General features: G+C 42.8%; 1 protein-coding gene across 2 annotated transcripts in view; it reads left to right on the forward strand.

Moving 5' to 3' along the window:
- The window catches only part of IVD (isovaleryl-CoA-dehydrogenase), a 146,757-nt gene that overhangs the window by 87,579 nt on the left and 37,761 nt on the right, over window positions 1-21,417 (forward strand). For both annotated transcript variants that reach the window (XM_087381271.1, XM_087381270.1), the window contains exons 9-11: window positions 4,968-5,044; window positions 17,536-17,586; window positions 17,711-17,775. In XM_087381271.1, coding sequence (XP_087237397.1) covers window positions 4,968-5,044; window positions 17,536-17,586; window positions 17,711-17,775 — 193 coding nt within the window. The remainder of the gene's footprint in view (window positions 1-4,967; window positions 5,045-17,535; window positions 17,587-17,710; window positions 17,776-21,417) is intronic.

The following is a 21,417-nucleotide window of genomic DNA, read 5'->3' on the forward strand; positions in this document are numbered from 1 at the left end:
TCGCAATTTATGGGATTATGTCAATGGGGGTGAGATCCGACCAGCAGATATGGCACCTGCTACCCCTCCCCAGCAAGGAGGTGGAAGAGGTCGTGCACAGGGTGCAGCTGCAGGACAAGTTGTTGGTGCAGCTACAGTCACTACTCCAGAGCAGAAGAGATGGGATTCACGGGATACCTTAGCTTTGTCATGCATCTCTCTTTCAGTGAAAAGATTTATCATTCCGCATATCCGGTCGTGTAAGATCTCGAAGGCAGCGTGGGATATTTTAGAAAGCATGTATGCAGCCCGGAATGATGCAAGGGTATCTTTTTTGAAAAGAGAGTTAAGTAATACACATATGGAAGAGGGTGACTCCATGTTAGTCCACCTCACAAAGCTACAGGATCTCAGAGAGCAATTGTTGAACATAGATGAGATTATTCCTGATTCAGAGATGATTACCATCACTTTGAATTCTCTTCTTGAGTCTTATCTCAGCTTTCATACCTCGCTGAACTTATCATTGAGGGGGGGTGCAAATCCTCTCACTTTTCATGAGTTGATAGGACTTCTACTTCAAGAAGAGCAGACCAGGAAAAACTTGGCTTCACGTGCAGGTGAACAAGCTATGCTCTCAAAGTTCAAGTCAAAAACAAAGGGACAGGCTAAGACATCAGTAAATCAGCCTTCCAGTGGGTCAGGACAGCCTTCACAGAAGGCTAAAAATGATGCAAGTAAGCCCAAGAAGAAGGGTTTTTGTCATTACTGCAAAAAGCCAGGTCATCACATTACAGAATGTAGAAAGAGGCTTGCAAAAGAGAAGAAAAACAGGTCCGGTATGGCTGTTTCAGATTTAGCTCCTCATGCATCTGACAGTGGGGATGCTGCAGCCAACTTTGTTGGACAAGATTATGCCTTTTTATCTTGCATTTCAGATTCTAGGCTGGCTGCTCGAGATGCTCGGGATAGTACAGCCACTTGTAATGATGATACATATGCCTTTCTGACTTGCAGTTATGACTCCTCTACGGATGCATCAGCTTTCAATGTCAATGAAACACTGAATACCTGGTATTTTGACAGCGGTGCATCCAAGCATATCACTTCTAGGAAGTGTCTCTTTACTTTCTTGCATCCACCTCCCGTTGGTAAGAAAGTCACTTGTGCCAACAACTCGTCATATTCAGTACGTGGCATAGGACAAGTTGAGCTCACTACCATTGATGGCTCAGTTTTCAGACTTTCAGATGTCTTATATGTGCCTGGTATCACCAAGAATCTTCTTTCAGTGTCCACTCTTAACAGAGATGGATTTCAGGTCATCTTTGAGGATGACAAATGTGCTGTCCGAGACATGGAAAATGATTATGCCTTAAGATTATCTGGTACTCTGCTGCGTGGGCTTTTTCAGCTTGATCTTTTTGAGAAAACAGCAGCCCATGCTCTTGCAGTTTCTACCCCTACTGCTGCCATTCAAAATGCAGAATTATGACATGCCCGATATGGCCATATGCATTACAACAGCTTGATGACACTTCAAAAGCACTCTATGGTTGATGCATTGCCACCTCTTGAAATACCTCCTCCACATGCCTGTGAAGGGTGCATTTTAGGCAAGATGCATAGATTCCCCTTCAAAAAGGATGGTTCAGTTAAAGCTGTCCGCAAATTACAGCTTATACACAGTGATGTTTGTGGTCCCATGAGGACTCCATCATTGGGTGGTCATCTCTACTTTGTTACCTTTATTGATTACTCCAATTTCACTTGGGTCTTTGGGCTGAAGCGCAAATTAGAAGTGTTCATGGTGTTTAAACACTTTTCAGCCATGGTTGAAAATGAAACCGGACTCAAGATACAGACATTACGCACAGATAGAGGTGGGGAATACTTGTCTGCAGATTTTGATGCTTTTCTGAAAGGCAAGGGTATTGTGCATCAGCTCACAGTGAGCTGACCCCTTAGCAAAATTGCAAAGCTGAGAGGAAAAATAGAACTCTCATGGAGATGGACAGATGTGCTGAAAAGCAAACACATGCCTCTCAAATTCTGGCTTGAGGGTCTGATGTGTGCCAATTACATTTTAAATCGGGCTCCCACTAAGGCTTTAAAAACAAAAACTCCCTATGAGGTCTGGAATGGGAGAAAGTCTTCAGTGGATCATTTTTTAGTCTTTAAATGCCTTGCTTATGCTCATGTGCCAGTTGAATTTAGGCACAAGTTGTCAGATAAAGCCATTAAGTGCATATTTGTTGGATATAGTGCAGAAAGCAAGGGGTACCGTCTCTACGATCCTGCTACACGCAAGATCATTGTCAGTAGAGATGTGATATTTGCAGAAAATTCAGCTCACACTCAGGCTGAATTTCAAATGCCTTCTTCTTTAGAGGATGTCTTTGAGGGGTTGCTACCCATTGCCTTGGGTTCCCCTGCTGATATTTCTGATGCAAATCAGAATTTACAGCCACCTCCCGATGCTTTAGTTCCGCCACAGGATGTCTTGCCACCTCCACAAACCGTGGAACAGGTGGTGCAGCAAGAAATTGCAGACATACATGCAGCAAAAACAGTCCCAAACTGGCTGTTACAGACTCTCAGGGAGAGTAAAATTGATGCTCCGTTACCTGGCAGGACTCGCAGTGCAGCAAGGCACATGAAAGGTGCTAATTCAGTGGAATCAGCATATGCAGGTACACTTCTTGATGAGGAGGAGCCTGCCACATTCGAAGAAGCAAAGGACAATGTGCATTGGATGAATGCCATGCACGATGAGTTGCAGTCCATTAAAAAAAACCAGAATTGGGATGTTGTAGACTTGCCACCAAGTAAACATGCCATTGGCACACGATGGGTTTTCAAGGTCAAACGGAAGCCAGATGGCTCCATTGACAGATACAAGGCAAGGCTGGTTGCTAAAGGCTATGCTCAGAAAAAGGGCATAGATTATGAGGAGACATTTGCTCCTACATCCCGGATGACCACCATCCAATCAGTTATTGCAATGGCTGCACATTTTGAGTGGAATGTTCATCAGTTAAACATAAAAACAGCCTTCTTAAATGGAGACTTACTGGAAGAGGTGTATGTCAAACAACCTCCAGGCTTTGAAATTACAGCAAATGCACTTCAGGTATGCAAGCTAAACAAAGCTTTGTATGGGCTGAAACAGGCCCCTCGTGCATGGTATGCCAAGATTCATGCCTTTTTGACCAGCAAGGGGCTGCACAATAGTCCTACTGAGAGCACCCTCTACATCAAGATGGATGGGGGGGAAATTTTAGTCATCCTTCTTTATGTCGATGACTTACTGCTCACAGGGTCCAATAAAGATAAAATTGCAGATTTCAAAGCTGATTTGCAGACCACCTTTAACATGTCAGATTTGGGGCTGCTTCACTTTTATTTGGGGATCCAGTTCTCTCAAGAGAGACGTGGCACTGTTATGTCTCAGTCCAAGTATGTGCAGAAACTCTTTGACAGATTTAACATGCATGATTGTAAGCCCATAGCCACTCCCATGGAGCCGGGGCTGAAACTCACAATGCATGATGCAGGAGAATCAGTTGATGCCACATCTTACAGTCAGGCTGTTGGATGCCTCATATATCTCTGCAACACTAGACCTGATATTCAGCTTGCAGTATCTCAGGTGAGCAGGTACATGCACAGCCCAAAAACTATGCATTGGCAGGCAGTTAAGCGCATCTTCCGTTATTTGCAGGGCACGAAGTCTTTTGGCTTGTTATTTCCCAAGGGGGGTGGCTTGCAGATGCATGCCTACAATGATTCAGATTGGGCTGGTGATTATGACACTAGGCAGTCCACTAGTGGCATTGTTTCTTTTTGGGTAAATCTTGCATTTCATGGCTGAGCAAGAAACAATCTACAGTGGCTACCTCATCATGTGAAGCTGAGTACAGGGCAGCTTTCACAGCAACAGTTGAATGTGTCTGGCTGCGACGTCTATTTGCTCATCTTCATCTATCTTTTGAGGGTCCTTCTCCAATTCTCATTGATAGTCAGAGTGCCATTGCAGTGGCAAAGAATCCAGTGTTTCATGCTCGCACGAAGCACATTGAGGTTCACTATCACTACATCAGAGAGAAGTTGCATGCAGGAGAGATCAGTATGATTTTTGTGTCCACACATGACAATGTTGCAGATATTTTCACCAAAGCACTACCACGTGAAAAGTTTGAGGCATTTCGCAGTGCCTTGAACTTATATCCGTTTGGTGATTGATCAGCCTTGTACATGACATTGGCACTGCAGGGGGGTGTTAGAATTATAGATATAATTCAGCAGTGACCAATGTAATTTAATAAGCTAGTTAGGGGCACTTTTCCCTCTTTAAGAGGTTTTTCCCCCTAACCGCAGTTAGTTCACTAACTATGGTTAGTGACTACTAAGGTTTTGTCACTAGGACAAAACCTTATCTCTCACTCTTTGAGTTGTACTCTTTACACTCTTCTATTGCAACTCAGCTCTCAAGCTTTCAGCTCTCAAGCTCACTCTCTTGCTCTCTCTCTCTCTCTCCGATCTCACATATAGATGGGATTTAGACCTTTGCCTCTCAGTGACACACATTTTTGTAGGGGAAGCTCTACTATGGTCCTTGAAATGTGTCAAGCAAGATAAGTCTTTGGATGAGTAGAGAATTTTCTTATGAGATGCAATCTACCTAATCGTATAGGATTTCTTTTTTGCATTCAAACATGGAATTCATCTGGAGACACATTTTTGTTGTGGAAGCTCTGCTATGTTCCTTGAAATGTGTCAAGCAAGATAAGTAGATAATTTTCTTATGAGATGCGCTCTATCAAATTGTATAGTATTTCTTTTTTTGCATTCAAACATGTAATTTATCTTTGTCAGTTATCTTCCTGAATCAAGGGAATTAAAAAGTTCGATTGGATCTGGATACATCTCTTTTTTCGTAAAATTGTCTCTCTTTGATCTCTTGATGTTCACACTTGGTGCTGCAGATTGTGTATGCAAAAACCGACATCAATGCTGGGTCAAAGGGGATTACTGCTTTCATCCTTGAAAAAGGAATGGATGGGTAAAGTTTTTCGTTCCCATTACTATAGGTTTCCTCTATCTAGTTTTTAATTCTATCATGACAGTGTGCTCTTTGAAATGTCTTTTACCATATTTGTCTTTTTTCTCTGCTTTTGAAGTTGTTGGTATCCTCACCTGTTCCCTGCTCTCTCCTTGTTGTGCATTTTCATCTCTTCACCCTATAGGTGGTGTGCCCTTTGCCAATATTAGCCTTATCGTAGGTGTTTCTTTTAATCCTGGTCTCCTTTGCTGATTTGCATTCTTGCTGCATGCTTTTCGTCATGCCATCCTTTTCTGTCCTTATTATGTTCACTTCTTTGGCTTCACCTGTCCTTTTGATCCCGTTTTTCCCTTTTGGTGTGTTTGTGGCATTTTATTTCCTTGCTTAGTGAGAAACGACAATAACCTTCATTGTTGCATGTTTATTTCGTTGCTCTATTATCCAGTCGATCTTTTTCCCATTCAAAAGGGAACCCTTCCTATTGAGCATTCAAAACACCCCAAGATGGCTAACATCCTAACAAACAGGCCTAATCTGAAAAGTAGTGCAATGAATTGGTGAAGTCCAAGTAGAGCTCAACTAAATTAACAAAGCAATTAGTGATATTGCTACTCCCAATAGCCCAAAAAGGATATTAATTTGCAAAGAGGTGGCAGGGAGTCGTGAAAACAAGGAAACTGCACTCTTCAGCGAGAAGAGATAGCTATCGCTTGTGAGGTTTCCATAAAGGACCTTTGCCTCTCTTTTTTCTGCACACAATTAGATGAGCAGCGTTCCCAAATGCCTCAATAAGATGAGCCAGTAAGTTTAAAAGAGTCTTTGCATTTGAAGACATAATGCCTCTTGATGGTGAGTGAGCACCTTACCAGCCAATCGGCAATGCTGTGAGGCTACTCCCAATTGGTGGTATTGAATATTCAGCTATGACAGATGTGAAGTTAACAAAGGGGGCATGCTCTAATTGTAGATCCCTAAGCTACTTAGGATTTTCTAACTCCAAGCTGACCATTATAGTGCAATGTATCGCTGCTTCGAAAGCCAGATGATTTCTTCTTTTTTTACAGAAAAGAGACTTTTATTTTAAGTATGACCGATCACATGAAGCCAAGAATGACTCCTAATGATGAACAAAACATCCTAATGGATAGTTACCAATAATCTGGCTGAAAATAAAGTTGTCACTATCAATTACGTGCATGAAAATTCCCATGAGGGACTTGTGTGCTGTCTAAGAAGAAAAGTCCTTCCATGGTCCCACTTCCTCATGAAAGAGCCTCTCCTAGCTATGGCCACTCAGCAAGAGTCCTAAATGTTGGAGAAATCATAGCCAAAGACTGTGTGTTGGTGTGTTGTACTAGGAGTTCTAGTAGTTGTTCACATGGGAGTGCCATGTGTCATCTTGGGAGTTATCCCATATGCACTTGGTACTAGTGTGTGTACCTAGTCTATAAAGGCTTGTACTTCACTTGTCACAACATATTGGATGAATGAATGAAAGCCTTTCTATTATGTCTTCATTTGAGTATCATTTCCTCTCTCTCTCTCTCTCTCTCTCTCTCTCTCTCTCAACACCATGTTGCCTTCATGGTATTAGAGCAGGTTGGCCTTGCCCTAATTCGTCCTACCATGTCATCTCCCTCTTCAGCCCTAACCCTAATTCTTCTCAAACCTGTCCTATGCTGTGCGTTCTTAGCCGGTTCATTTCGCTCCTAGCCACCTCTTCTTTTTTTGCTACTTGCACCTTTTGAGTCTTCATTGTGCTTGGGATGAGAAGAATGACAGGGCACTAGCACATATTGGTTTGAGGCTGGCCGACAGTCTACTTCATCATCTTGACCTCAATAGTTCAGCCAAGGAGACATGGGACAAACTCCATAATCTTTTCGCCACATCTACTGGACCTAAGGAGCAAGCTTTATTTGCTACATTGGATGATCTATCCCTCTCTGAGGTGGTAGATGATGCTTACTGTTACCATTCCTTGTCAGTGTGTTTTTATGTTGAGCAATAAAGATTCGTAGCCTTGGGTAGTCCCTCTAAAATGAATGTATTTGGAGTCGAAAAGGGTACTCTACCCTGGGTTGTCCCCCAAAAATGATTGTATTGTCTTTTACTTTGGTATGATTGTATTGACCACCCAGTTCATAGTAAGATGGGGGGGGGGAGGGGGTAACGAGTGATGGTCTACTCTTGTTAGTCGCAAGCTGAGTGAGAAGTCACTATCACACGGGTGGTGTTGGATAGTTGGACTTGCTCTTTGCAGTATGGTGGTGGAGGGGTGATCGGTCTGCTCCTTACATGTTGGGTCTCACACTCTTTGCTCTGAAGGGGGGTATTGAAGAAATCATAGCCAAAGATTGTGTGTTGGTGTGTTGTACTAGGAGTTCTAGTAGTGGTTCATGTGTGAGTGCCACGTGTCATCAACTTGTCACATCATATTGGAGGAATGAATGAAAGCCTCCCTAAAGCAGATGTACTAGAGGGGTTTCTTCATGTCCCATAGACCTTTTGGTCTCTAGTGGACGTTAATAGACTTTCTTTCTTTCTTTCTTTCTTCATTTGAGTATCATTTCTCTCACCCTAGCCTCTCTCTCTCTCTCTCTCTCTCTCTCTCAACGCCATGTTGCCTTCACTAAATGTTGCTCTAGGTGTCCATGAGAGTGTCTATGAGAATCCGACCATGCATGACTATAGGTCAAGAGCTACCCATCGGCAAGGGTGGAAGGAACAAATTTCGAGAAATCTCCACAATTATCCAAAAGGGTAAAAGCATACATTGCATAATCTAAAATTGAGTGTCCACCTCTAAGTCATAAGCATAACTTGGAAGGTAGTGACATTGTGTCAATCAAAGAGGATGTCATTGCCTTAGAGACCATATTTGAACGTCTCATGCCCAAGGGAAGGGTCTACAAAGGATATCTGTCATGGTGAATAACTTGTTGAGCAGATGAAGAAAGGGGTTGAGACTCAAAAGGTGCTTTGCGGCATGAGGCTCCTAATGTGTTGGGTCTAGAGCTATGACCCTACCATCTTGAACTACTACCATCTCTAATGGGCAGGAACGTAGGTGGTAGTAAGACCCTATAAATTTGAGGAGACAATCTTCCCTCTTTTCCTTTTGAGACACTTTCTTTTCTTTGGGAGACCTCTAGCAAAATGGCCAAAGATTGGTCTTGGCATCTCAAAAATTTCGATCCTTTGATTGAAAAGAGAGCCCCTCAAGACACTGAAGCATAATGCGGTCATCCAAAATGTTAGGATTAGAGACAATGACCCCAACATGAGGCACCTCATCCATATGATTGCCTCAATTGCCGAAGTAGGCATGGCAGGAGGGGGGGAATCTCAGTGACTAAATTGAAAGAAAAGAGAAACCCTTTTTGAAACTCGCTAAAATTGCTGAAGTGAAATTGAGGGAATAAAAGACCACTTGAAAGCAGCCCCTCGCCAAAAGACAAGTATTTGAAAGATGTGTAGAGAGATACGAAGGAAGGGTTGCAAGCATCCAATCTCTGGCTTGAGTTCTGGAGAAAGAAAGAAAGTTTATTAAAGTCTTCAGAAGACCGATGGGTCTATGAGACTGTGAAAATCCTGATACAACGAGCTGTGGTAGTGGAGCTACTAAACGAGCATCCATACCAATGCAAAATGCAAAATGCAAAAAATGCAAAAATGCAGAATGGCAGTACTAAGTCCTAAGTACAATATAGTCATGTCGATGGTCAACTATATATAAATCTCAGCATCATCATCAATATCATCATCATCCCCAGCAACAGCAAGATATCAAGATGGATGAGGCAGTGGAGGCATGAAGTCGGCAATAGAGTGCTATCGGCCACTCAGAGGTGTGGTCCTGGCACGTCTCCTGGTCGTAGCTCTGCGTCTAACCAGGGCTATTGTGACCCCCGTCGGTCGAGCTCCGACTCTAAACAAGGGGGGGATGTCTCCAAGTGTGATCTGTGTGTCGACCCTCTATCTGAGCTGTGGGGTCACAGGCTCCGGGTCACGGTCATGTCGAGGCCTCGTCTTGTTGGGGTCCATGTGATCTAGCTAAAAGAACTTCGTGATAGAGCTCTGAGAGGGATCAACTGAGGAAGAAGTCTGCTCCTGTCTCCATGCTCGAAGTATCCTCTTGCGGTCTCTAAGTGCCTCTCTCTAAGTGCCTCATGAATGAAACCTGCCAAACACCGCTAGTTTGGGTAGGAGAGGAAACAGGCTAAAATCCCATAACTATCACTGAAGAGGCAATGGAAACGTCCTCGGATCTCATAGTACACAAGACACCTGAAGATGAAATGCTCCTCTGTCTCAACCTCCTGTATGTCACACAGTGTGCATATGCGCCGCTCCCTGGGTAGTCGCTCTGCTTTGCCGCTCTCAATGCGAAGTCTGTGTGAAGAGACCCGGAACTGCCCAAGAGAGATCCTCAGCGAGTGGGGTAGGTGAATCTGTGTGTATCCTGGTGGGTCAATGAAACCCTCTGCTGTGATATGTAAGAAGTGATCTCTGTAGAAGCTAAGCTTCACTGGGAGCTCACTCAGTTCCAACCAGGTCCAAAAAGTGTGTAGCTGTAGTAGATCCTCACGGATAACCTGGTTGACCTTGTGTGATAAGAGGGGAGAGAACAGAGCATCCATGCTATACTGGAAGGGAGGTAGTCTATCCATGTGGAGCCCCAATCGCTCAAACCATCTCTCTGTACGTGCATACCAGCACCTCTGATCTCCTCCTGCTGCAAGTGCCATAGAAGAGGATAGAGCTATCCATGGTAGCCTGCTACGCCTCGAGGTATAATCCCCATATTCCCTAACTCGGTACAGATATGTGATGACCTGTATGCAGCATCTAGCTGTAAAGGGGGTGACCCAAACTCAGCTTGAATGATCTGGTGAGGAACGGATGACTTACCACAAATCATCCGTGATAACATGAGAACCTGTAGCCGCTCCACACGGGCCCACTCTGTATCCGACAAGTCTAGCCCCCAACAAGGACTGCGTACATCCCCGCTGGGCGAGCCAAGGAGTCAAAAAGCAATCCCTTGGTGCGTGGATCCTGAAAGTGCGAGTGGAAGCACTGCCTCTCTAGCCTGGCCAATGAGGCATACCCTCTACTCAAGCGTGCCTGCATCGCGGGTCTCATAGTGAAGCTCGGTCCGGAGAAGATAACCCCAAGATAAGTGTATGATGAAACTATCTCAACAGATGACCCCGCAAATGTGAACTGCTCCTGACGCATGATGGCTCGAGATGTATTGAAGATCATGACCTTGGTTTTACCCAAGTTGACCTTCAAATCATGAGACTCACAAAAGGACTGTAGTGCATCTAGGTGTCTCTGAAGCCCCTCTACTGAGGAAGACAAGAGAGCCACGTCATCTGCATAGAGCAAAATCTGGATCAGCGTGCCCGCAAGAGAGCAACCTACAACCCCCTGTGTATGCATCACTGTCTCCAGCTCATCAATGTAGAGGCCAAACAAGGTAGGCGACAAAGGACACCCTTGTTTGACCCCGATGGTACTCATGATCTTGTCTGTCCACCCGGATCTTGCCCGAACACAATGCATGCAATGCATGCAAAGAGAGTGCTTGCACTCTCTGAACCAACGTTATTCTTGAGCTGATGCAGCTTATCTTCAGAGAAGATACATGTTCTTCATGGCCGGTGAAGAACTGAGGTTAAGATTGGCTGAAGAGCGATTGCCAATCGATAAGTGGAAGGCGACTTGAATCCTATGTAGGTCCTTTCTGTGCAACCTCAAAGAGACCTCCAAGAGAAAGCTAAGGGAGGAAAAAACTAAGGGCAGAGAGGACGCTAAGGGAGAGGTGGCCTAATAAGGGCTAGGAAGGAGGGAAAGCTAAGGGGAGTGCAGAGAGGGAGCAATATAAAGGCAAAGGCCTAAGAGGAACAATAGCCGTACGGCCTATATGGATGGCCATATATGTTCGTACGAAGGCAGAGGAATGAAGGGTGCGTGGAGTGGAGCCCTAAAGGAGGAGCAAAAATTGAGGGGTGGGAGACCATATGGGCATTGTATGGTTGTATGGTATGTGCAGTAGGTCCAATACAATAGCGAAGAGGGCACAAGCAGATGGGGGCAGGTAGAAGGAGAGAGGGAAGGACTAAGGCAAGATGAGGGGAAGGGGCAGAGAGCAGGTAGGGAGGAGCAGGCAGCAAGGAATAACAGCCGCTTCTCAGCCTAGTAGGCTGGAAAATGGAATATAATCCTAGCAATTCTAGTTTGTGAATAACTGGAAATCAATAACCTCAAACCAACTAGGAAATTTTTTAGAACTAAGGGGTCTTAGTGCATGTAAAGAAATAGAATGGAAATGGGAAAAAGTGGTCCATCCATATTCAAATGCATTTCTATCCGATTCCCACCCCACCATGTGCTAATAGTCAAAAGAACTAGGAATGGGTTACGTGGGAGAGGACACATGGCATCATTTCATGTGTTTAGGAAATGGGGATAGGGACACATGTCATCATTCCATGCTTTTCAATCCCTAAAAAAGGGATCCTATTCTAGTTCCTAGGGTCTTGAGGTCATCCAAGAAAAGTCACTATTTTCATCTTTGAACTCCTACTAGACCACATGTTCTAGGATGGGAGTAATGATGGGAGTAATGATGACACATAGATTCCTATGCTAGGCTAAAAGGCAGAACAGCCAAAAAGCCATAAAGCTAAAGCAAAAAGCTGGCTTAAAATCTAACTTTAATATTTAGAATATTCTTCTAGGGTTTTTGAAATAATTGATTCCAATTGTCTTTTTTATAGTTTGTCCCATGGGTCCTTTTCCCATGCACACAATCAACTTCCCATCTTGATGCTATTGATCAATTTAAGCAGCTTCAATAGATGCTGAGGGAATCAAATGAAGTTGTTACACGGAGTGGGAAAAGAGTGGAGGAGCTGAAGGAGAACATCCACAGCCTTAGGATGAGAGAGGAAGGAATCAAGAAGTAACTTCTTCATGTACAGAGTCAGACTATGGTATTTATGGCTGCAACAGTTAAATAGGATGCCTATCATGTTATGCAGCAAGGTCCGAAATGCTCTATTCGCAAGACTTGGATCAAAAAAGACTCATCGTCAAGAAACGTCTAGGCATCTAAGTTCTCCCACAGGTGATCTTGTTGGTGCGTGAGCTTGAGGAAAGTGTGTGTGCCTATGCTCGTGATTTACAGAGAAAGTTAGGCATTAACAGTTTATATACGTAAGATTTTGGTATCACAAGCTAGGTGGTCAGAACTCATGCAGGAGTTTAACTTGACGATTCGGTACCGAAGAGGGAAGGATAATAAGGTTGCTGATGCGTTGTCACACATTATGCATAATATGAGTTTCACGGTATTAGAGAGTGCTCTAATGACCGACATAAGAGAAACTCAAAAGGTGGACGAGTTCGTCCAGAGCCTTTGGCCTAAGGCTCATGTATTTAAACCCGGGGAAAAAGGTGACTTGGCATCCGAAAAAGGGTGACCTGGCATCTAGAAAAGACCAAACTTATGCAAGATATACCATAAGAGATGGTATGCTGAAAAGAAATAGCAAGATAGTAGTACCTAATCAGAATGATCTCAAGCAGAGAGTCATTCAACAATGCCATGATAGCTCATGTGCGGGACATCCAGGAGTCGAGAAAACGTATGATCTCATGAAGCGAGATTTCTTTTGGCCGAAAATGAAAAAACATATTCATGAATATGTGACACGTTGTTTTTCGTGTCAGGTAAGTAAGGCAGAGCGGGTGAAGCCACCCGGACTTTTACAACCTTTAGAAATACAACTAGGTAGGTGGGAGAGCATTTCCATGGACTTTATTGTAGGTCTGTCTACGACACAAGGTGGATATGATTCTATCCTTGTGATAGTTGATCGTCTTACCAAGATGGCTCACTTCATTTCAACTAGAGAGTCTGTTAGTGTCCCGCAAGTGGCGGATTTGTTTATTAAACATATATTTTGTTTGCATGGGTTACCCAAATCCATAGTGTCAGAAATGGATGTCAAATTTACCAGTCATTTTTTGTCTGCAGTGTTTGAGACACTAAGGACTGAGTTGGGAATGAGTAGTGGGGATCATCCAGAAACAGAGGGTTAAACGGAAAGAATCAACCAAATTTTAGAGGATATGCTTAGAGCATATGTGTCATTCAGGCAACATACATGGGACAAGTGGTTGCCATTGTTAGAATTTGCCTACAATGATAGAAAACATTCCTCTACAGGGTTCAGTCCGTTTGAGCTGAACTATGGTTATAGACCAGCGAATCCAACAACAGTTGGAGTACCTCAGAAAGTGCCTAATGCCGCGAACTTTGTGGTTCAGATGCGGGAGATGCTAGCACTTGCAAGAGCTAACATCCGCCAAGCTATGGATAGAGCTAAGGCGTATGCGGATGAAAACAGATCCATTAGAGAATTTAAGGAAGGAGAAAAAGTTTTTCTCAGAGTTCCTTCGCACTCTAAGTCTTTGACTGTAGGAGAGTGTACTAAGTTATCACCCCAATATTGTGGGCGATGGTTAATTCTAAAAAGAATAGGCAAGGTGGCCTATAAATTAGAATTACCACAGGGTTGTAAGGTGCACCCAGTGTTTCATGTTTCTCGTTTAAAGAAATTTTTGCATACAGGTGACTCACTAATCGAGGGTGTTGTTTTGTTTCAGGAGATAGAGGATAATACAGGACGCAAACCAACAAGAATTCTGGACGGAGGAACAATGCAAGTACGCAATCGGAAGGTACCCACGGTGTTGGTTGCATGGCATGGTTTACCTCTATCATAAGCTACCTGGGAATCCGTATACCAGTTATGGAGAGTGTTCCCAGACTTTATCATTGAGGACGCTGATGCCTGAAGAGGGAAGGAATGTTACGCTCAAGTTGAGGCAACATGACCTTGGAAGGGTCAGTCGACATTTTCCTTTAAAGGATCAATGTTTGTATTATATTTGTTTGGGCTTCACGTAAATGATCAAAAAGGAATCAAGGTCAAGGTCCTTGGTGAGGATGACATGGCACTAGACTAGGTGGATCTAAGGCTAAGGGGTCTAAATGCATTAAATGTGCCAAGGGGCAAATGATTTTAATGATATCCCAAGAGAGGGGTAAATGATGCATTTAGGAGGTACCCTAAAATGTAGACATGTGGCATACTAGATCCATCTAGGGAATTGTGGGATTTGGTATTCAGCATGCAGGTACTTCTTACATGAGAGAGTGTGACGAGCTTGCTGAACCAGAGAATGGCTGGGTGGTTATTCATTGTGCCATCACCTGTCAATTTGTATATGTCCAATTAGTGGTCTTGATTGAGCTGTAGTTTTTAGTCGTTATAAAGAGTGGGATGGAGGGCGGGGGGGTCTAGAAGCACCATCTTCTCCATGGGTTTTTCTATCATCAATATAGTCAATAGACTCTTTCAGCTCCTTTAGGTTTTTCAAGGTAGAAGCTGTCTAAGTTCTGCACTGAGTTTTCTCTTGCCTGCTAACATTTCTCTTGCACTCATTACCTCGACATCTGCTTCAACTAAAGTAGACAATAAATTTTGAAATTTTTGAAAAACTATCTGAAGATTCTTCTCTGTAGAAGTGGTCTGGGTTGAGTCACCTCTTATTAACAAAGGCACCTCCTCATTGGCTCTCTTTCTCCTAATGAGTCTAAAAGTTACTCTGGTTGGTATGTCAATCTTACCAGCCCACCAGTTCCTGAAGTAGACTTTAGACTCATTAAGCTTGATTTGCTCTTGAATTTAATATCCCTTTTGACTTTTCTGAGCTCCTCCTTTGCATTGATATCCCCCGGCCTTGCCAAATTCTCCAACCCTTCAAAGGCTGTCCATTCTCTTGGCTTTGATTTTTGCTCTATTTTTCTTGGCATTTTTTGAACAGTTTTTGTGTGTCTTCTACTGCTTCAAGCCAAGAGACAGAGGCAAGTCTGCGTTCAGCGAAGGTTAACCTCCACATCACCTTTCTGAACACCTTTAACTGAAAGAGCTCAGGGTCGCCATTCTTGTACCCACACCAGTCACATATTGTGAGTAGGGGGTTCATGATCTGAATAATATAAAAAATATGAGAGGAGTGACTAATTGTTTTGTCAAGTAATTCTTGGGAAAGAAATAGTGTGTCCAGCCTTGCCTCCCTCCTATTCTCCCCTATCTGTCTATCAATCTACATGTATACCCCAGGGTTGCCAGAGTCCACTAAATGTAATGAGTCTTGTAAGTGTTCCCATGCCTACATCTCAAACCCTCTTAAAACAGACCCTTTATGCAGCCATTTGTCCCCCTTGTTCTCAACCATGTTGAAATCTCCAAAGTATAATGGTATTGCCACCCAGCATAGATAAAGATTCCCATGTTTGCCTCCTACTTTGGACACCTCTGGAGAATAAACTGAGACTATTGTAAACTAAACCCCTTTCATTTTGCATTGCAAGGCCAGCCATCTCTCCTCAGCATCCTTCATTGCCGTTGATGCCTTCTTTGAAATGAGAAAGGACCCCAATTACCGTCCCTTCTCTTCCCTCTTCATCACTTGTGTAGATTCTCCTGTCAACTGATTTTAATCTCATTTCGAGAGCTTGATCAGTGACCTTGACTTCCTCCAAATCTAAGAAGCTTCGAGAAAGAGTATTTACTCTCAACCAACTAGCTACTTCAAACCCTCTCGCTGGGTCACGAAGTCCACACACATTAAGTGTGAGAAAGGATAATTGCTTATCATTCTTATTCTTCCCCTTCTTGGCCCTGGGAGTGGGGCTTCTAGGTGGTAAAGTGGCCTCCTTGGTCTGAGACAACTGTCTTTTGTTTTGAAGTATTGCCAAAGCTTTACCTTGTATTGGAAAGTCCTCCTCAGCTATACTTGGGTGAGGATGTTCCTTCTCTGAATCCTTGTCATCAACCAACTCTGTGACCGTAGCACTCCTTGGTTGATTTCGTCCTCAAAATCCTTAGACCATTCCAGTCTTACGTCTATGTTCTCTAAGTCATCCTTGTTTTCTGAATCTAGTCCTCTATTTACTTGTCAACAAGAGCCTCAAAAGCATTCTTCAAAAACACAAGACCATGCTTCCTGTGCCTTGCTTGTGAGCTCTCCTGTTGTAGCCATCTTTCCTTCTGCTTTCTTGGTTGGCTCAGACTCTTACTTTTGTTCCCCTTTGATACCCATTTATTTTTATTGAACCATGTGAGGGGGTGGAGGTTTCTTAGGTGTCTTGGGCTTGCTCTTTCTCTAGGGAAATTTTTTCAATATGTGTGTTGACAACCTACACAAGAAACAGGAATTAGGGAGGTTCTTGAATACGAGTTGCTGCTATTTGTATGCTTTCCATTCCTATTCAATATTACCAAGGCCCATAGGAGATCTTCTGCAAGATCCATCTGCATACACATCTGTGGGTTACCCCTTGGGTTAAGGGACTGTTCATTTTCCACACCTAGCACCTCTCCCAAGCCTTCACAGAGCTTGGCTGCCTTAGTTGCACAGTGAGAGAGGCATATCAGGTAGTTCAACGCAAACAGGAATTTGGTTTGACCTTGGTTTATCTTGGTTTATCTGGGTGAAATCTGGGGACCAGCTCCTTAGATAAAGAGGCTAATTTCTTATAGTTCATAATCCTGTCTTGGAGGACTTTGGAGGCCATCTCCTCTTTGGAGGAAGACGTATTAACCTTTCTCAAGAATCTAACGTTAGACACTCCCTAATCCTCATCATGACTGTAGTGGCACAGTTACTTGGAGAATCATCATGTGTCTCTTTTTCAGATTGATTGCTCTTATTGCGTAATTGTCATCTCTTCTTCTTGGATATTTGGCTGGAGGCGATGCAGAGCTTTGTGCTGTTCTAGACTACTAGAGCCAGTATCATGTCTAGTTCTGGAGAAAGGCATTGCATAGAATTTCCCTTATACGCTTGACGCGCCCTCGAGTAAGAGGTCCTTCCTGGTGGTGCTGCAAGTCCTCTAGTTTGGTTCTTGTGTGCTTCGGGTCTGGCTCCATGACGTAAAGGTGGGTGCTTAACGGGGAGCGGAGGAAAAAAACATTGCTTTCCCATGCAAAAGGGGTAAAAGAAAGCCAAAGTATATTGTCACTTTCCGAAGGGTGGGTCACATCAAGTGGCTTTCTGCAGTGTGCATGAGACAATACATTTGTCAAATTATGAAGATTTTATGGTTTGTAGTGTATTGCAAAATTCACAATTGAACTTTGTGATTTGTACTTCTTGACTTCTGAACTGTTTTCCAGAAGCATGGATCATGAACTATAAATATTATTTTGGCTCTTTGAAAATTTTCTTTTGCAAGTGCAAGGGAGTGTATGGCTGAATGCTTCGATTAGTTTTTGACACTTTCTAAGGAACGCGTGTTTGAAAATCTCATCATTCTCCCAAGTGTGCAGCCTAAGCATGACCTGGAGTGATACTATTGAATTTGCATGCCTTTTGTTTGAACTGGTATTTTTATTTTGCAGTTTCAGCACAGCCCAAAAACTGGATAAACTAGGGATGCGAGGGAGTGACACGTTAAGCCCCCTCTTCCCCTTCCCTCCTTTATGGGGTTTCTATCTTCCTCATTGCTTGTCGTAATGGAAAAACTGCTGATATGTGGTATATGAGGCTACTTCAATAAGTTGCTATTTATGACAGGTGTGAGCTTGTATTTGAAGATTGTTTTGTTCCGAAAGAGAGCATTCTTGGAGAAGAGGGAAAAGGTATGTATACAACATGCTTTGCAATAGCACGCTTTCCTAAGTAGCCTTGTCATTTTTGTACTTTTGGTACTATACCACTTTTGTAGCTTATGAGAAATATTCTGAGAATTGAAATTTTCTAATAGCTGAAGAGATCTAGTAACGGAATGGAAATGTGGAAAGCATAATGATAAGCAAAATGGAAAGGAAAATGAAAGAACAAGTGCTAGGCAATAATAACCAAAATACTCACATGTAGATAGCTTGATGTTCACTGATATCAAAAGACTCAAGACAAGTACAACACTATATAGTGTTGACACTAAACTGTAGAAAGCCATAGTGTACATGGGATAACTCCCAATATGACACGTGGCATGTCTAGGACTCACTAGACTATAAAACACCCCCTAGACACCTAGTACACTCATTTTTGACTCACTTTGGCTTCATATTCCAACACCCCCCCATGAAGGCAAGGTGAGAGACTACTGGAATGGAACCAAGAACAGAACATGACAATGACGGTCATCAGAACTGTGCATGCCGGTCTAGAACTAGACATGGTTCCCACACAATCTCAGAAACAAGTGAGCATGGCTCAGAGGCTAGTGAGCATAACATAGAAATCTCATCTAGCATGGCTCAGAGGCTCATCATGCATGGATGCATGACCAACTCAGAGGTCTAGGAGATCAATGCACCAACATCCTAGAACTCTCAAGCCAGGCTTGATAAACAAATAGACCTATCAAAGCCAATACATATGGCTTTCACAGTACATCTCCCCTTGGCTTCATAACAGGACATGTTAGGAAGCCACACACCAAAAAAATAGGAAAACCAATACATCTTTTTAGGAGGACTATCCAAGACAAAGGACCTTTAGACTCAATGAAAACCAAATACTCAATACATATCATTATAGGGGGACTACCCAGGACAAAGGACCCCAAAATACATCAAGCTGTAGTAATAAAAAAATAGATCTCTTATGATAAGAGATGTCCTCCAAGTAGCCACTGCACACGTGTGCACATCCTTGCGAGACGATGACGATGTCGAAGAAGCACTAGGCAAGAATGCCCCAAAAGATGTGTCGGTGAAGTCCATGGGGTAGCTACATGGAGCAATTACATGATGACTCTCAAAATGCAGGAAGGAGAGTCACCAATGTCGAAGTAGAAGCCTCAGGTACCACGACCAATCGGAAAGTCAATCAATGCGAAGTACCTCAGGCACCGATCGAATAAGCAATGTTGAAGAAGTCACTTGTTGATGTAGAGTGGTCTGCATCAAGCTCAACGTAATACACTAATCAGAGAGATCACTGTAGTAGAGTGTGTCGGAGTAGTATCGGAGAACTCACATTTAGCTCGGGAAGTTTTCACCAAAGTTTGGAGTAGTCACATGAAGGAGTCACTGCAATGTAATGTCAAATGACGGGCAGAGAAGATTGAGGCAGCGTGGACAGCAGCTCCAAGAGAATGACGGGCAGAATGCGGGCATGAACTTGCGGGCAACAGCTCCAAGAGAATGTGGGACAGAAGGAGCAAATGGCGGCCTGGAGCAGAGGTCAACGATGAAGAGGATGGACAGCTCCACATTGAGTTGGTTGCATCATGCTTGGGCTGTCAAATCATTGAGCTCCAGAACAAAATTCACGCGCAGAAATAAATTTTGCCACTTCTTGCAAGGGCTGTAACTTTTCACAGAAAACTCGGATCGCAATGATGTAAAAACGAAATTTGTAGTACTCAAGGTGTTCTACAACTTTGCTGAAGATACGAAGCCGTGATTCTACTTCTAGCTCCGGATAGAAGCGTCATATCGTCCGCAGGTCACAGAAAGATGTAGCTGAAGTAAGGAGAAGAGAGGTGGCAGATCATGGCGTGGAGAAGAGAGCTCAAGGAAGGAGAGAAGATGGCAGCCTTCCAAGGAGGAGTTAGAGTAGCTTCATTGGCCTCCCTCACCTCAACCTCTTGGAAGGGAAAGGGAAAGAGAGAGCAGGGCTAGGAACACGGCTCTGATACCATATGAAGAGATCTAGTAGCTAGCTAGAAACGGAATGGAAATGTGGAAAGCATAATGAAAAGAAAAATGGAAAGGAAAATGAAAGAATAAGTGCTAGGCAATGATAACCAAAATACTCACATGTAGATAGCTTGATGTTCACTGATATCAAAAGACTCAAGACAAGTACAACACTATATAGTGTGACACTAGACTTTAGAAAGCCATAGTGTATATGGGATAACTCCCAATATGACATTTGACATGTCTAGGAATCACTAGACTATAAAGCATCGCCTAGACACCTAGTACACTCATTTTTGACTCACTTTGGCTTCATATTCCAACAATAGCGACTCTTAAGTTTTCAAAACTTTTCTTTCGAGGTTCATTCCATTTGAAGGTATGTCCCTTCCCCTTAAGCTGATCCATCATTAGGACAACAATCTTAGCATAGTCTTGTATGAATCTCCTATAGAATCCAGACAAACCTAAGAATATTTATAATTCTTGTAAATTTGTAAGATGTGGCCATTCCAATATGGCCCTTACCTCTTCAGGATCCATACGAATCCCTTTGTGGGGGACAATATTCCTAAGTATTTCACTTCTTTTGCACATAATTCACACTTGGATTCTCTAGCAAAAAGAGAGTCATCTCTAAGCAATTGGAACACTTTTCTCAAATGTTCCATATGCTTTTTTCTTGTTTTATTATAGATAAGGATATCTTCTAAGCTGATCCATCATTAGAACAACAATCTTAGCATAGTCTTGTATGAATCTCCTATAAAATCCAGACAAACCTAAGAATATTTGTAGGATATGGCCATTCCAATATGGCCTTTACCTCTTCAGGATCCATACGAATCCCTTTGTGGGGGACAATACGTTCTAAGTATTTCACTTCTTTTGCACATAATTCACACTTGGATTCTCTAGCAAAAAGAGAGTTATCTCTAGCATTGTAACACTTTCCTCAAATGTTCCATATGTTTTTTCCTTGTTTTATTACAGATAATGATATCATCTAAGAATATTGCAGCAAATTTTCCTAATAATGCCATTCGCTTAACTAATGCTCTAGCAACCTTTATGACACTTACAAACAGTGCCTTGAGACTCTAAACTGGTAGTACTATGTCTTAGGGACATCCCCTTTTCTTGGTGATATCTTGATCTTAAGTCAATTTTAGTAAAATATTTTGCCCCTTGCAATTGATCAAAGAGCTCATCAATGCGAGGCATAGGATACTTATTTTTTATTGTGATTTTATTTAAAGCCCAGTAATCTATGCATAGCCGAATAGTACCATCCTTTTTCTTTACCAGTAAAACGGATTTGGCCTTTCCTAAGATATTCAGTTAATTGTCTTTCGACCTGGCGTTCTTCCATTTGATTAAGTCTATGTAGTTTACAAACATCGGTAGATCCAGTAATTATATCTATCTCATGATCTACTTCTCTCTCGAGGGGCTAGCCATCAGGTTAATCACATGGAAAATACATCTTTAAATTCAACCATTAAATCATTCAAGGAATATTTATACCAATGAAATGTAGCTGCCTAAAGAGGGCTCCAATCTTGTTCTCCACCCAGCCTTGGATTCATCCATGAGCTTTGGTTCTCCTGTGGTTCCATATGAGGT

Source organism: Dipteris shenzhenensis, chromosome 11 (genome assembly GCF_047967505.1).
Source record: "Dipteris shenzhenensis isolate YYH24624 ecotype China chromosome 11, Dip_SZ_1.0, whole genome shotgun sequence".
Taxonomy (NCBI): Eukaryota; Viridiplantae; Streptophyta; class Polypodiopsida; order Gleicheniales; family Dipteridaceae; genus Dipteris; species Dipteris shenzhenensis.